The 17131-nt window shown below is 47.5% G+C and overlaps 1 protein-coding gene across 9 annotated transcripts in view; it reads right to left on the bottom strand.

The window, feature by feature from the left end:
• BOC (BOC cell adhesion associated, oncogene regulated) overlaps nt 1–17131 on the bottom strand; it is a 75812-nt gene that overhangs the window by 13282 nt on the left and 45399 nt on the right. For all 9 annotated transcript variants that reach the window (XM_034957091.3, XM_063602506.1, XM_034957095.3 and 6 more), the window contains 4 exons: nt 5695–5841; nt 3191–3334; nt 1429–1722; nt 790–1062 (listed from right to left, as the gene is read on the bottom strand). In XM_034957091.3, coding sequence (XP_034812982.2) covers nt 790–1062; nt 1429–1722; nt 3191–3334; nt 5695–5841 — 858 coding nt within the window. The remainder of the gene's footprint in view (nt 1–789; nt 1063–1428; nt 1723–3190; nt 3335–5694; nt 5842–17131) is intronic.

Here is a 17131-nt window from a genome sequence, read left to right as displayed (position 1 = left end):
CAAGCAAACTCCTGAATCCACGTGAGGTGCATCTCCAGTGAACTAACTCAATTTTCTCCCGAGGCCCAGGAACCCTGTGCCTTCCTTCTCGGTCTAGGCTGGAGGTGGGGACATGTCCCTTCATGGTGGAATTTTAACACCACGGCACCATGTGGGCCTTTTCCTACTGAATATGAGATATGAACGCAACTGGGAATGTCCTCTGAGAGTCTGTGAGGCCAGGAGGGGTAGTGCTTCCTTCAGGAGGTTTCCACAGAATCTGCCAGCACCTGTCTCTCCTCTACCTGACCTTCCCCACCAGAGGACATGGGCACCCGATAATGCTGACTTAGCATCGTATTATATTCATTGCTGTATTTTTCTCAAGTTGTTTCCCTGGTAAGTTTCGTCTCCATAGGGGAGTTCTCGAGGGCAGGGTCTTTGCCGTGTTGCTCTGCATCCCCATTACCTCTCCCTAGGTTGAGCATGGTCACTGCTCAGCTGGCATAGGCCCCAACTGGAATGAAGCTTGCTGAGAAGGACAGACTGGCTTTTCTTTACCAAAGCACTAGAGTGGTGGTTGTCAAACTGGGTTCCACAGAAATATTTTTTTAAAATACAGCAATTAAATGGGTTATTTTCATTAGTGAAAATCTGCACTTCAGATTTATTAAATTCATATAAATTTGAGCTTACAACTAAAAGCTACTTTTTTCTATCTTATATACTGGGGTTCCAAGTTAGATTTCATCTGAGAAAAGGATTCAGTGAATCATCAGCTGGAATCTCAGACCCCTGGGCTACACTCACTTGGCCTGGAGGTCCGCAGCTGGACTACGGCATGGGCGCTCCCGACCTCGTTCTCGGCCATGCACTGGTAGACGCCTTCGTCCTCAGGCCCCATGCTGAGCACGCGCAGGGCCCTGCGGGAGAGCCGGAGGCGCTGGCTGGAGATGAGGGGCACGGCATTCCTCAGCCACAGCACGGAGGGCGGGGGGTTCCCACGCACCTCACAGGTAAGCTTGGCACTCTGGCCCCAGGGGATGACCAGCTGGGACAGCTCCATGGTGACCTCAGGGGGTTCTGCCAGGAAACCAGAGCAGGGTGAGAAGGGCTGTGTCTTTCTGTCCCAGGGCCAGATGGGCTGGGAGGGATGCAGTTAGGAGCAGCTCCCCTGCCCTTTGGCTGTTGCTTTTTCCTAATAGGCAGAGTAGAGGGAAGGAGAGGTCTGATGGTCTCCACCATCAGAATCATGACAGGAAGGCTCCAGGACTGCGTGCTCTTACTCTGGGATCCGAAGAGCCCTGACTCTTCAGCATGTCTGTTCCTCACTCAGCATGTGGCCTTTCACAAGATGCTAACCCTTTGTGAGCCTGGGTTACATTTCTAGAAAGGCTGCACAGACCAGAGAGAAGGCCAAGCAGAAGACAGTCCACAGCAGACACTCACCGAACACCTGGACATTGTAGAGGATGACCGCTGCCCCAGGCTGCCCAACCCCATTGTCGGCCATGCAGCGGTAGGTGCCTGAGTCCTCCTCGCTGGTGGTGTCGATGAGGAGGTTGCTCAGCAGGAAGCGTGTCTTGTTGTAGCCGGTGACACTGGACCCATCCTTTGCCCAGGTGACCCGTGGGGGTGGGATTCCACTGGCCACACACTCCAGAATGAGACTCTGGCCTTTGGTGACGATGATGGTTTGGGCCTCTGGTGGGTAGATGATGCGGGCAGCCTCAGCGGTGGAGCCTGGAGGGGCAAGGAGGGCAAGGACAGAAGGCGTGTGGACCAGGATGTCCTGTAGAGCATCCCCAGGAGGCAGTCCCAGAGAGCGTGGAGATGGGATCAAACAGCCATTCCGGGTCTTTCAACCTATGTAGAGTGGGGCGTGCTACAGAATTCCCTTGGGGCTTGGTGTCCTTATCAGAAACAAGGGCTGCTTCTGCAGGGAGCTGTTATGAGTAAGAAATGAGATAACACAGAAGAACAGCAGCATCAACATAACATATGCACAGTTAACTATGTGTGCTGGCAAAGAGAGAAAGGTGAGGGAGTGTAGAGGCAATTTAAATGTTACAGATATTTCTTTCTGCTTGCACTCAGTAAGTGCGCTGTGAGGCTGAAGATGAGATGGGAAACAAGAATCTGCCATGCTCTCAACCCCACCCTATGGTTCTCAGGCCCAACTGTCTCTCAGTGAGCATCTCAGAGCCGGCCTCCGGCTGAGCTGAATGGAATCCACTGTTTAAACACACGCAATTCTCATATTGCAAGGTCCCCAAATGCAAATCACCTATGTACTTCCTCAGGTGCACAGCTGGGAAAGCTGTAATCTTTTTTCAACACTGTGGACAAACTGCAGAGAACTCACTGAAAGGCACGTTTACTCTCTAATGTGTGCCGTTCCTCAGCAACCTTCAAGGAGCAAGTGGACCATGTGTGATTCTGCTTTATATGCCAACCAGGGACAGACCCAGGTTTTCTAAAACCTGAAATTTATACAGTTTCGGAGGCCCCAAAAAGAATGGAAAATGATACATACAAAGTTAGGGCCTTGTGAGGCCTCTGTCAGTGAGTGAAAGACCATGGAAGTTTAACTTCATTAGCTTCACAGTGATTCCATCTCTGGTGCCAACTCTAAGCCTAACTCCGTGTAAGATGTCACTCCTTTGAATAGGCAGGGACTCCAGGCAAGCGCACAGAAAGGCAGCTGCTGTTTTCCTGTGCATTGAGAGCATGTGGGCCTCCTGGAAGCTCACCAGAGGGTGGTGCTGGGCACACCTCATCAGTGCAGAGAGTGCAGGCCCAGGGACCTCATGTAGGGCAGAACAGCAGCCTGGAGGCCTCCCACGTGGCCGTCTGTTCTAGGCACATGCTGTGTCCGCTGCTGAGCTTGAGACAAGACCCACCGTCCTGTCCCAGCACACACATTCTGACCCATCCCAATTGCAAAGTAACCGTGAAGGAAACCTCCCATCAGGCAGGTGTGGCAGCAGGCAGTCGCCTGGGGCTGTGTGCTGTGAGATGCTGGCCCTGAGGCCAGCCAGAGGGGAGAGAACCCCTGGCTGAGAACCCCTGGCTGTCCCCCTGGCCAAAGCCAGTGCACACAGAACTGGAGCTTGGATGTGGCACCTCCAGGTATCTACCTCCCTTTCCATCTTTGTGAGCCCTTCCATCAATGATCCCCCATCCCCCAGCAGGTGGGCCCGGGCCTTACGGCGCACACGTAGCCTGTCGCTGGAGCCGGAGGTTTTCACTTCCTGGGTCACTGGGTTGTAGGCTGCACACTTGTACATGCCCTCGTCCTCCTGGCTGGCATTCACAATCTGGAGGTTCCCTGAGGGCATGATCAGGTAGTTACCTGTGGAAAGGGCAGGGCCAGGGGAAGATGGGATGGGTCCAGAACGCTTCACTCTGCAGCTTCCACAAAGGAGAGGTGCACGGAGGGAGAGGAACAGGCTGGGCAGGCACTAGGAGCTGATGGCCACCTGAGTCCCCACAAGACCAAGCCTAAGATGCCGTTCTCCCCATAAAACCTTGCAACAAGCAGGACAGAGTGCCAGAGAGAAAAGGTAACTAACTAACCAGCTAACAGACTGGCTGACTGACTAACTGCCACAACTTAGTGCATAGGTCAGTAGAAGAGCATTTTATACTTTAAAGGGAGCTAAGGGAGGCTAGAAAGGAAGCAGGATTTGGAATCAGCCATGGTCTCACGCTCTGGGTCTGCTGGGTATTAGCTGTGTGATCTTGGGCAAGTTAATTAATCTCTCTGATCCAGTTTCCTCATTTGTAAAAAGGCTTAATGTATGCTGCCTCAGGGCTGTTGTAAGGATTGAGAGGCCCAGGCTGCACACATGAGAGATGAGATCATTCCTGCAAGCCTCCAGGAAGGAGGAAATTGATTTTGGAGCTTCCCATCATTCTCCCTTCCCAAATGATGATGAGCAAATCTTCCCATCAGTCATAGCCATCACTCGGAATCGCCTCATTATTGCATTTCTGCTACTTGGAGAGGAATATTCTGACTTTCAACCACTCTCCTCCCCATGAATGCCACTGAAATCCTTTCTTCCACATCAGGGGCCTGTTAGGCTCTGTCTGCTCCTGGTCCACAGGTGCCCTGGGATGGTGCCTCACAGGTGTTCAGGTTCTGTAGCTAGGAGGCAGATTCACAGCTCCTGGACACCCCAGCAACTAGGGTGGCATTTGGCTTCCTGGCAGGTAAAGCTATGGCCATCAGTGCTGAGCTTTGCCCTGGTGGCCCCTCCTGAGAGCCATGCTGTTGCCAAGCCTGGTGCCTGCCTGCTGCTGGGCCACCCAGGTATGAGCTGCTTATTAGCAAGTGCCAGATGGAGTGGGAGAAACCCTTGACCCTCGTGGGGCAGGCAGGCCTCTCCCAGAGGCTGCTGCCAACCTTCTGCTGGGGACAGCAGGGATTAATGCTCTTCTTCCCCTAGTCTCCAGTTAGTTCTGAGTGGTTGGATTAGGTGTTTTACCCTTTTGAAAAGAGTTTTCTGTATTCTCTAAGTTTTCTATAATGAACATATGTTCCTTTCATAACCAGAAAGAGTTAATAAAAACTCTTAAAATTTATAGAATATTTTTAAAGGTATACTTTTTTTTTTTTTTTTTCTTGAGACAGGGTCTCACTCTGTCACTCAGGCTAGAGTGCAGTGGCATGATCTTGGCTCACTACAACCTTAGCCTCCTGGACTCAAGCAATTAAAAGGTGTACATTTTGAGCTGTGGAGTCAGGTCAAGTAAGGTCTACTTGGCCTCGAGTATGGGGTCAGTTGTGAAAAGAAGCTGGCTTTGACTTCGGGGACAACCCCTTCCCCTCTGGCATTCTGTGGACCAAGTCTTGGCTTCCCTAGACCTGCTGCCGTGTCTGTCCACTGTGGCTTGAGCATGGAGCTGTGACAGCTGAGATAACTGCATTTACTATGCAAACGGGGAGAGGGAAAAATGAAGTCCACTATAAAGATTGCTCTGCTGCATGGGGAAGAGCTCCACCTCCTGCCAGGGAACCCTGGGGCTCCAATGAATGGGCTTATTAGGCAGCCTTCCTGTGTGTGCCTGGAGGCACAGAGCTTCCCCAGGCAGCATGCAGAACCATGTGCTGAGAGCCTGGATGGAACAGCAGCATCTCAGTAATATCTTCTGGAGCCTGAAAGGATAAAGAAATTCCTCATGCTAAGACAGAGGACTTCCATAATGGAAGCCACCTGCTTTGGGACCCTACAGGACCAAATATCAAGAAAGAACACATGACCAAGCACGGTGGCTCAAGCCTGTAATTTCAGCCAAAGCGGGAAGATTGCTTGAGCTCAGGAGTTCTAGACCAGCCTGGGCAACATAGCGAGACTGTCTCTATAACAAATAAAATTAAAGTTAGCCAAGCATGGTGGCGTGTGCCTGTAGTCCTAGCTACTCAGATGGGTGAGGAAGGAGGATCTCTTGAGCCTTGGTGATGGAGGCTGCAGTGAGCTCTGATTGTGCCACTGCACTCCAGCTTGGGTGACAGAACAAGATCCTGTCTCTTAAAAGGAAAAAAAGGGAGGAGGACAGCTGGCCAGCATGAGGACAGGGCTGCTGGCATGTTGAGGGGGGTTTGGGAGACAGCAGCAGCTGCCCTAGCTTTGTTGAGCAGCGAGCAGTTGGAGGAGGCCAGCTTCCCTTCTGGCCTCAGCCTTGGCCTCTGGGCTACTGCCCACTCACCTCTGGATGCCTCCAGCCACTCTTGTTTGACGCTGTACCGGACCTGGGCTTTGGGGTGGCTCTCAGGCAGGTGGCAGGCAATGACTGCTGTGTTTCCCTCATCCACTTCAATCACGTGCTGCACATCTAACTTGAAGTCCTGGAGATCTGTGAAGAGAAGGGAAGGTGCTGGTTGCAGGAGAGCAGAGCAAAAGTGTGACATTTCAGGGTGGGCTTGTGCCTTCGTGTTGTCAGTCATGACAAAGCTCACACCTAGGGGGATATCAGGGGATCCTCCGAGTTCTTCCTCCAGCCCCTTGTTGTCTACAGGAGTTTGTAAGAATGTGGGGCCCTCATCACTGATGGGGTTCACTTTGTATATACAAGCTGGGGAAAGGTGTAGAGAGAATCCCATCAAGGGGTGCCTCTGGCTCAGACCATCTGTTACACTGAGATGTGGGGGCAAGTTGGCTCTGCTTATCCACCCCAGAAATGGGGTGGGTCAAAGTACAAATGTCCTAGCAGAGCTGTCAGAAGGCTCAACTAATGGAGATGGAAGGGAACAATAAAAGAGAATGCTGATGTCTTTTCTCCAAGTTGATTAAGAACAGCCTTCGGAGGCTGAGGCAGGAGAATGGCATGAATCCAGGAGGCGGAGCTTGCAGTGAGCTGAGATCGCGCCACTGTACGCTGGCCTGGGCGAAAAGAGCGAGACTGCGTCTCAAAAAAAAAGAACAGCCTTCCCAGGTTCTCCTTAGGCATCCACGATGACAAGCAACAGGCCTGAGATTCCACTTGATTGCCGGCCATGGTTATAACCAGAAGGCTGATTCTTGCTGCTCATGAGCCACACCCCACTTCACGGAGGATCCTTCCTTGGGGCTGGGGGCAGGACTCTGGATACCCTAATGGTTTTCTAAGACAAAGAGGAATCTGCCAGGACAACAGGCAGCACCCCAGGGTGGCTTAATGGCAGTGGACTATGGAGGAGCCAGGGTCCTAACATGAGGCTGTGGTCTCTGGCAGCCCCATAGCCATCTCTCCTGGCTTGGCACCATGGGATCTAAACTGGGAGAGCATGGAGATTCATCTAGAATGAAAGCAGAATGTTTCCCAAACAATGCAAGAGTCCAAACAACAAATTTCTCTTTGTATGAGACAAATCACTCATGTTGCTGAGTAAAACAGGGACCACTTGCACAACAAAACTGCATGCATGCCAAGCTGGAAATCTGGTTTTCAGGATTATAGCTGAATTTAAGAGGAGAAATAAAACTAATGGAGTATAAGACAGATGGAAATATTTTACCCAGACACTCTCTTCTTAAAGGTACTCAGAAAGCCCTGAAGGCACCTTCTCCGAATACTGGCCACACCAAATTCTGCTCAACTCCCGGGACTGACTGCAATTTCACTGCAAGACTGCACCTGCCTCTGCTGTTGTTTCCAGTGGAGACCCAGAGAGGGCTGGAATCAGGTTTCTCACAGAAGACAAGAGATAATGACCAAAAACAAACTGGTGTCACCCTAGGAGTGCCTGGTGATTAAGGTACTCAGTGAGATCAGGAGGCTTCCCACGTAATGGAACTTCCCAGCAACTCTTAGTCAATTCAAGCCAACACAGGGGAGGAAAGCCCTATTGTTTCTGTGAAAGGATTGATGTCCCTTTGATTACAATATTAGACTGTGAACTCTTTAGGGGCGTGGACCGAGTTTTGTTCCTGTCTGTGTCCCCTGAACCTAACCCAGGTCCTGGCCCAAGTACACACTTGGCAAGTGTTGAATGAATAAATGAATGAATGTTAATGAATGAACGAATGAATATCTTGGAAGCTGAGCCCCACGAGTTAGGTACAAGATGCCCATTATGCTGCCTAGAAACTCAAATTCATAGTTGAAGTTGGTCTACATTTTGAACAAACGGACAAGAGCCTAGCACAACAAATGTTCTGTGAACATTATATCTAAGTGTGGCCAACGGAAGCTATTTTGCAAATAGAATGTTTCTTGAGACGTTATGTGGGATCTGAAGAAAGAAGTGAAATGGGTCTAATAAATGTGCTGTAAGAAATACATGCTATTCAAGGAGTGATGTGTTAAAAACAGTGACAGGATGGATATTCCATTCTCCATAATGTGCTTATTTCACACTGCATGCCTGTATCAAAACATCTCATGTACCTGATAAATATACACACATACTATGTACCCACACACACACAAAAAACTTAACAAAAAACAGAGATTGGCTGTCTGATTCCTTTCTATTGCCCCATTTCACTTTCCAGGCTGAACAAGCATGATGCCTGCGGGTCAAGGCGAGATCTCTCATAGATTCCTTCCTATGGGTAAGTGTAGGGCCTCCTGGGCTTTTAAATAATGATTTCAAAATTATTTAATGTTTTGTGTGTGATATCTGAGCCTAACTAAACGATAAATTCCTGGTGGGAAGCCTATTAATTTTTCACTCTTCACCCCAACCCCAAGCTCTATTGCACAGTACTGAGGATACAGCAAATGCTTTCTAAATCCTTGCTAAATAAATACAGTTTGGAAGGCTGAGCCCAAGGCCAGCTTGATGGGTGTGCAACCTGCCTCTGCACTTGATGGGGTAACACTCGGTTTAATGCTCTGCTTTCATCATCTGAAAATTCTTAACAATGCTTCAACAAGGGACCCTACATTTTCATTTTGCATTTGGTCCCACAAATTATTTAGCCCAGTCCTGGCTGAGCCTCTCAGCCAAGATAGCTAATGAGTTTTCTCTCAGAGAAGAGGAAGGTTTGGACTATGGGAAAGGAATTGCTTGAGCTCAACATGTTCTAGCTAAACATCGGTAACTTTATTTTCTGAAAGCAATTCGCTTAAAAAATGCAAAGGCCTTAATCCTCCTTCAGGCCAGTGCGCCCTGTACCTGCCAAGTCAGGAGGCTCCCCACAAAGCGAGCTGTGAATGATTGTGAGCTGTGAGTGATTGTGAGCTTAGGGGCATCTGGAAAATTCCTCAGGCGCTGTGAAGCACTCTCCTCCATGGTCGAATAAGTCCCAAACTACTCCACCAAGAGGTTTTTTTTTTTTTCCTCCTCCTTTTCTTCACCTCATTCCAAGGAAATTTGCCTTAAGCAAAGAATATACTTAAAGCTAGCAGATCATTTTGCAAGAAAGATGTAAGGAACTGAAAGGAGTTTGGCACCAGGATGCCATCTCCATCTTCATGGCCCCAGGCTCCTGCCCATTGTAATTGAGGGCTTATCCAGGCACGGAGGGAGCATGCACTCTGCCAGGCACCCACCTCAGCAACCCAGTGGTAGAAAACACTGTCTCTTTTAATCCCCTCTTGGCTCCTGCTGCACCCTCTGACAGCTGCTCAGTTGGAGACAGAAGGCTGTGCAGTGGGGGAGCATGAAGCTGGGCACTGGTCAGCCATGCGGCCAGACAGCCCCTCTGTTCTGATGCCAACATGTGCACAACAGCCTGTGCAGGCAGGACCGAGGGCACCCCAGCTGGACATCCAGCTCCCCACAAGGGGCGACTGGCAGGCGAGCCTTCCTGGCTTCAAAACAAATAAGCAGCAGTTCGGTCCTTGGCCCTGTCCCTCCTACCCTCTATCCCCCCTCCCCCCGTGCCTCCTAAGCTTAAGCCTTAGCTTAAAACACTCCCAATTTGGCTGCTTGAGTAAAACTTGAGTTTCACTAAGGGATCAAAGGCAGAATAATGAAGTGATGAATGATCTGAAAATCAGAGGACCCCTTTTTCTAGTGTTTTTGGACAGGAAGGGGGCCAGGGAGGGGTGGGGAGTTCATGATCAATAAGAGCCTAACCAGCCATCAGATGGGGCAGATGCAGAGAGGAGCTCTAGCTGGCGCATATGAAGGAAACCAGCCTGTTCCCAGGCCCCTTTGTCTGCAAAGCCGGTTTCCTGGCTGAGTCCCTAGGCTGCTCAGTGTGCTTCACTGGAAATAAGGGACAGGCCCTTCAATTACAAATAGGGTTAGCAGGCCTCCGCTGCAGAAAGATGGATCAGGTTTCATGGGGAAATGGTTTGACAGGACACCTGCCCTTGCCTGTTGGCTGGTGTGTTTGAGAAATCCATTAGAGGAATGTTTTTGCAGCTTTAATCCTCTTACCTTCCCTCCCCTCGCACCCTTCTTTTGCATCCTCTCTTTGTGCATTTTCCAGCTACTTCATTAACTTGTCCACATTAATCAAACGCTAGTAGACCCACTTTTGTTTCTCAGCTCCCAACAGGTCAGAAGTCTTGGTCTTTGGGGCCATCTCTGAGTTTACTGACCTTATTTACTTGTCACAGAGCTTTATGATTTCTGAGAAAGCCCATGATATTTTAGGCTCCATATAGAACCCGGCCCAGTTCCTTCCTTCTGGGAGCTCAGTTTCCAAAGGGAATACGTACACTCTGATACATCACTTCTGTAGGCTGTCTGAACACAGAGGCTACAGGGATGTGTTCAGACACACATCATGTGATGTACTCTGTGCTCTCTTCACATTCAAAGGGCACATCAGGCACAGACCCTTTTGGCTATGGGAAAAACAGAAAGCAAATTAGACTGTCAAAGGTACATAGATGTGGCTGCCATCAGCAGATCACATGTGAAACTGCAAATTGGCACATTTTATCTTGAATGTCTCTTGAATTTCTTTCTCACCACCTTCTAGTCTCTATCTTTCCTTTATTAATAAAAGGCTCAGCAGAGCTATGAATTAAATTACAGTATTTGGTGTATGTTCATGCATTCTCATAACACAAATTGTCAAATATTAATTGTAAGCTTATCCCCCAATTTTCATGGACTTTACGTGTCCAACTACAGGATGTGTTGGGTCTCAGTTAAATGCCCCAGGTGTAATCCATAAACCTAACAATCACTTCCAAGGGAGTTATTCATTCAGTCTTCTCCTGCATTCTCCTTTAAGCTGCAAATTGAAGTTCGATTCTGTCTGAAGTAAGAAGAGAAGTAAGACGCCACCATCCGCTGGATGCTTCATGGAGTTACCAATATCCCCATATCCATGAGCTCTGCTGAATGCTTAAAGAAACTTTGGCCTTCTACCCCTGCAGGTACTTCTCATGCACAGTCCTGTCCTACCCTCCTGCCTGTTCCTGGGGATCACAGGACAAGCCTGCACTCCTCTACAGAGGTCTGGATGGGATCCATTAGGTCACGGGGCACCGCATGGGGCTCATGTGGCAATGCTGCCAGGATGACTTAGCAGCCTCAGGGCCACTGGCAGGTTTCTGGACTGATGGATAATTCTATTCCCCAACTGTCACAACCTCCAAGCCTCAACTTGTCCCTGTGGCAGCTTGCTGCATCTGTGGCTAATGCTACAAGGCACAAAGGATTCTGCTCTACTGGAGCACTACTCAGTGGCATGCTGATCCTTTGGTCCTTCCCTGCACCTCAGTCCCTTTTTGAGAGACACCCGAGGTGCAGGAGAAGTAAAGTTACTAAGAGTTTTCTCTGGTTGAGCTTCTGGCTCATGGCTATCAGACAGACTTGGCTGTAGAGTCTGAGAAGACAAAGGGTCCTTGACACTCCTCACTATGTTGCCCCTGGACAATATGGGGGCTCTCCTGTGTCCCAAACTGCTTCATTGATGGACAAAAAGTCCCAACACAATTCTCAACCCCCAAGTCACTTGAGGGACCATAGCTTGGCATGACCCCAAGGTTATTCCTCTGAAATAAAATGATCTGCAAGTGAAAAGCCATGGCAGTTTTCTGCTGAGGATGTGGGACAACTACAGAAACAGAGGAAAGGCTGGAGCCTCATTGTGCTCTCATGAGGTCAGAAAGCCTGGCACCTGGTGAGTGGTTGGGGTTTACTGTGGGCTGGGCAGGCATCTCAGAAGCCATGCATTTGGGGTAATGACTAAGTATTTTAGCCCTGGCACATAGACCCCCTGCAGCCCACAAAGCAGGACAAAACCAGCATTTGGTAAAATACCATCCCTCTGGTCATCATTGAGTCATTCATTTAGCAAGCCAGGTGCTGCAGAATTCTCTATTATGCCAAGCACTGCAAAAAATACAAAGAAGAAAAGACATAGCTCCTAACCACAGGGAGCTTTCAATCACATAGACAAGGCAGGACACAATAATTCACAAGCGTGGTGTTCTCCAGCGTAGTCCTCACCACCTCCACCAGCACTCCAGCCTAAGTCAACACTGTAATCTACAGAGACACTTAGAAACACAGTTGGCAGAGTGAGTACTGCTCCTCCCTTTGCAGGCAGGGAGACTGGATAAATATGTTTGCTGTCTTTGGGATTTTTTTCTGCCTGTCCAATTGCACAAATAATTTTGGCTCCCAAGCTCTCTCCTGACAACCATGGAAACATGACATGAAATTTCTCAAACACACTTTCTGATGAAAGCAAGGCATGCTCTTTTTTATTTAAAGAAAACAGTTTCCATGGGGAGGAAGAAGAAGAATTAAAAAAAAACAAACCTTTGTAGATGCCAAGCACATTAGTTGTTAAATCTTGTTTCTTTCTTTTCCTTTCAGTTGAGGTGGGATTTACACCCAGATTTGAGCAGTGGAAGAAAGCTGAGATTGGGGAAGAGATGAAAGAGACTGGGGGATGAGGGCTGAAAATCAAAGTCAAGACAGGAGAGAGAAATCTGGGGGTGGGCAGGAGGGGAAAGCAGGCCAGAAGGGAGGAGTGGGAGAGGAAGAAGGAGAGAGACTAAAAAGAACCTATTTTGCAATGTCATTAAATGATTTGCAATGAATTGGCCTGAGGCTTCAGGAATTTCTTGGCTTGAACCAATTAAAAATATTTCATTTTTTAAAAAGACATAAGAGAACGAGAAATGCGATTAATCCTCAAAGACAAGTCAAGGATGGAGCCATGTCTCCACTGGGTCTGGCAGCCAGATGAACACAGAAGATGTCTGGTCTGTAGACCATCTCATCTACCCGACTTCAGGGCTGCTCTGAGGTAGGGCTGGTTAGCAGAACTGGGGAGTTTCTTTTGGACTAGATGAAGGAATGAAATAGTTAGAAAAAATATATACTGAAGAAAGAGAAGAAGGAAAAAAAGATTTACTTGCCAGCAACCCACATCACACATATTTCTCTGATCAACCAAATACAAACTATAAACTTAGCAGTGGGAAAATTAATGCGAGTCCTGGTGGTCTGGACTCATCAGAGCCAGAGCTGGATCCTGGCACAGGCTTTGGAAGGGCTGGCAGCCTGTGCAAGAAGAGAGGGAGGAGAGAAAGCGGAGGCTGAGGAGCTGAGAGAAAGAATGGGGATGAGCACTTTGGTGTGGCTGTGATGAACAGAACTCCAGGTGGGAGAGACGGGGCAGTGGGGCCTGCTTTTTCTTCCCACACACCTGGAAACTGCATACTCCCATCAGCCTCGGTGGCACCAATCCCATCCACCCACTCCAAAATGCCCCTTGAGGTATATGTGAGGACAGTGGTCCCCAACCTTTTTGGCATCAGGGACGGGTTTCATGGAAGACAATTTTTCCATGGACCATGGGTGGGGAGACTGGGGGGGATGGTTTTGGGATAAAACTGTTCCACCTCAAATCATTAGACATTAGTTAGATTCTCATAAGGGGCGCACAACCTCCTAAATCCCTCGCATGCACAGTTCACAGTAGGGTTCACCCTCTAATGGTGAACCCTATTCTATTGAATGGTGAAAACCTGTTCTGTTCTGTTCTGTTCTCTTCTGTTCTGTTCTATTAGAATCTAATGCCACTACTGATCTGACAGGAGGTGGTGTTCAGATGGTAATGCTTGCTGGTCCACCGCTCACCTCCTGCTGTGTGACCCTGTTCCTAACAGGCCATGCACCACCATGGAACGGTACTGGTCTGCTGCCTGGGGGTTGGGGACCCCTGTGTTAGGTCATGGAGCCAAATTCACTGGCATCTCCCTGAGGTTCCAGAATTTCCTCCAAACATCTCAGTTTCTTTCCAATGCTGTTTTATGCTTCTGACATTCATCAATTTTTCTAAGTCTTTCTTGAATCCATTTGTATCTTTAACCTCTTTGTATCCTGAGTCCCTGCTTTATCCTTTCTTATATACTTCTTGAAAACTTTAAATATATCAGAATTTGAAAAGGAAATTCAGAAATTGTTAATTTACCCTTTGTATGCCCTTTTTCATCTTCTAGACCTCAAACATGTTTTATCTGGGAGTCTTCCTCTTTCATGACATTCACAGAAGGCCTATGGTGTGCCAGGCCCCGTGGACAGCACTGTGGACACAGATGCATAATAACAGTTCCTACCCTCCAGATAGAGAGGCAAGAAAGGGCTGTGGAAGCAAACCCAAGGTACTAAGGAAGCCGGGAAGAGAACCTACTCTAGACTTGGAAGTTGAAGGGGTCAAGAAACATTCCTAGAGAAGATACCTGAGTCTTGAAAACTGAGAAGGAATTAGTAACCCAACAGAGGTGGGAACTTTCTGAGGACGGGGATGGAGAGGAAGATGCTGCCAGCTGAGGGACCACCATTCTGAAAGCTAGGAGAAAGTGCGCGATGGAAAGTGAGCCTGAGGGAAAGGCTGTAAGCACCTCACTATTAATCACAATTCTCCCTATAGGAAAATAGATGCTGTTTCTACTTCAGCAAGTTTTTTTCCTTTTGTTTACATTTTTTCTCATTATGAAGTGATCATCCTTTAATTTGGATGTGAACACTAGGTCTATTTGCAGGACAGACTCACTGTTCTATAGAGCTCAAGATTATTACGAGACTCCAAAAATGGCTGAAAGTCTAAAAACAAAGTCAAAGTAGAAATTGCTCAACTTTTCCACACACACACGAGAAACAGGGGATGCTGAGGTGTGAAGCTGTTTTTAAAAAAACGAGGGAACCAAGGACTCATTTGCTCTCTTGGTTTTCTTTTTTGTTCTAAAGAAAGCATCTTGCACCATGCTCCTTAAAGGAGTCCAGTGATTTCAAGCCGGCAAATCAATCTTTCCCTTGGCTTCTGGTGCAAAAGGCTCCTCAAACTGTGTTTTGGCTCACTGAATGAACATACTACACAGCCCTTCCCTTTTCTCTTAGCTTAGAAAATGAACCCAGTATTGTATTTAAGCATTTGGCTGTGAGTGCAAAGAATGAATTGAGGACAAGGGTGGAGTGGGTTAAGAGTCCTTAAGGGTGTCCTTGGTAGAAGATGTACTATGAACCTGAGGTCTGTTTGGTAAATAGTGACCTCTGATAAATATAGAATGGGACTCCTGGCTGTTTGGGGCAGACATTTGCTGCCAAGATGCTCTGAGCAGAACTTACACCACGGATCTGTCTGGGTACTTGCACCAGGGCTAATAGGACTAGTGTAGCCAATGCCATTTGAAGATTTCACCAGAATATCAGGGATAATTCTCGTGAGCTATTAATTTCTGCCTGCATCCAGTAGAAAACAGAAAGCGTTGATGTAACTTTGTCCTAAAGCTATAAGGTATTCCTTATTCATTTCCTATTAAGATGCTCAAGTTGCTCAGGCACCTTTTAGATCTCAGCCATCTTTCAATAATTTTCTTGCCCAAGTGGCAAAGTAAAATACACATAACTTACGGTATGGAACAACTAAATTTCAAGCTTGCTCTCCTTTTCCAACTCCATTCCCCTGTGTGGAGCTGTCTCTGTCTCTCCCAGCCAAGGCAGGCTCACACTCTGCCCCAGCTGCAAATCTCCTTCCCCTCCTGGGGCAGCTTAGGAAGCCACCTGTGTTTTCTTTCCCTACAACCCTTCTCACTGCCATCCCTTCATCCCAAAGCAAAAAGCTTGTACAGGATTCCCTGATGCCCAAGCCAACACATAAATGTTTTTCCAATTTGGAGCGAATGGCTCCTCCTGTTTTGTCAGGGAGTCACTGGCTAACTGAACCAGACGGGGGCGGAAGTGGGGAGTACTGGAAAAAACACTCTAAGTTTCTTTCTTAATCAGAAAATGTTCATACCCAAAGAGAAAAGAGATGAGAAACAGTTAAGAAATGGGGTGAGCGGGGAACAGGATGGAGAGGAGAGACAATCACCTGGTGGCTAGATTAAGAATTCGATTGAGCTCACCATGGAAATATCTCACTATGGAAATAAAACTTTCTACGGCAGTATCGGTGCCATCCCAGAAACTGAACTGGGCCTAGGTCTGAATACCCAATGTTAAGAGCTGAATTTGGTTGTTAAAGGTCTGAGAAAGGTATGTGAGGACTCAGAAATTAAAAATCAAGGTTGTTTTGTACACATTCTTCAAGGCTCAACTGCTCAGTCTTCCGCAATCCCCTGAAATGGAAATGAATCCTTGCTAGCCTCCGAGCTCCCATTAAAATCTGTTCACATTTCTGGCGGGCAACTCATGGGGCTGGCTTGCTTTATGACTAATGTGTGAACAAAGTCCACCTTCTCCATTAGACTGAGAGATGTTCAATGGCCAGGACCAGATCTTACTGTGCTCTGTTACAAATTCTAAATGTTCCCAATTCTTAGGGCACCAACCTCCAAAACATCCAAATATAGGAGTCAGCACTGGAGAAAGAGTGCTTTGCTGTTTTTCAAGTGGGACTCATGAATTTTGGTCTTGCCTTATTTAATAGAAGCCTTTAGAAATAGAATGCATTAAGTTGTAAGGTATTGAGGACAAAATTAAATTAAAGAGGTAGATTGTTAATTGTAGTAAGAAAATATATTCTGGGAAGAAAATTATAGTGACTGTTGGAAATGAAAGATAAATTATTTTATTAATTGAGTTCTTGCTTGCTTGTTTCTTCTCTCATCCTCTCCACCCCTACACTTCACAGAGGAGTTGAGAAAAAAAAATCTTGAGAAAAAATCAAGATATAGGTTTTATATATATATTTAAAAATCAAGACTAGGGGAAAATTAGGAAAGGATAGTCTTAATAAGATTGCCCAAATTAAACCACAATTTTGCTCTGAGACACCTGTGGCCAAAGAGAATCCAAACAATATGCCTCTGCCAAGGTGAGAGGACTTCATGAAGCTGTTTCTGCAACCAGTGAATGCAACTCTGGTAGGGGCTGGGGCAACAGGGTCTCTGTGTCTGCATCTTCCAATGGTCAGCTCCACCCAAGGTTGAAATCCAAAGCATCCAGAGGCTTGAATGGAGCTCATGGCTCCATAAAGGTTAAGGAATAACCATTGTCCTGGCAGCGTGGAAACATCTCCGTCTAAAGGTGCCATTAATGATTCTGGGAGCTGGACTTAGGGAGAACCTAATTTCTTCACATTGTCTCCAAAGAGACATATTCCAAAAGAACTCCAGGCAGGTGGTGTATTTCAGGTGGACAGTAGGGGACTGTGATGGTTAATTTCATGTGTCAACTTTGCTAGACAATCTTTTACTTTGAGAAAATAATTACCCTCCCTAGTGGGGATAGGCCTCATTTGATCATTGAGGGTATTAATAGCAAGACATGTTTTCCAGAGAAGAACACAACACA

The sequence above is a fragment of the Pan paniscus genome, chromosome 2 (genome assembly GCF_029289425.2).
Source record: "Pan paniscus chromosome 2, NHGRI_mPanPan1-v2.0_pri, whole genome shotgun sequence".
Lineage (NCBI taxonomy): Eukaryota > Metazoa > Chordata > Mammalia > Primates > Hominidae > Pan > Pan paniscus.
This window is presented reverse-complemented; position numbering and strand designations above follow the sequence as displayed.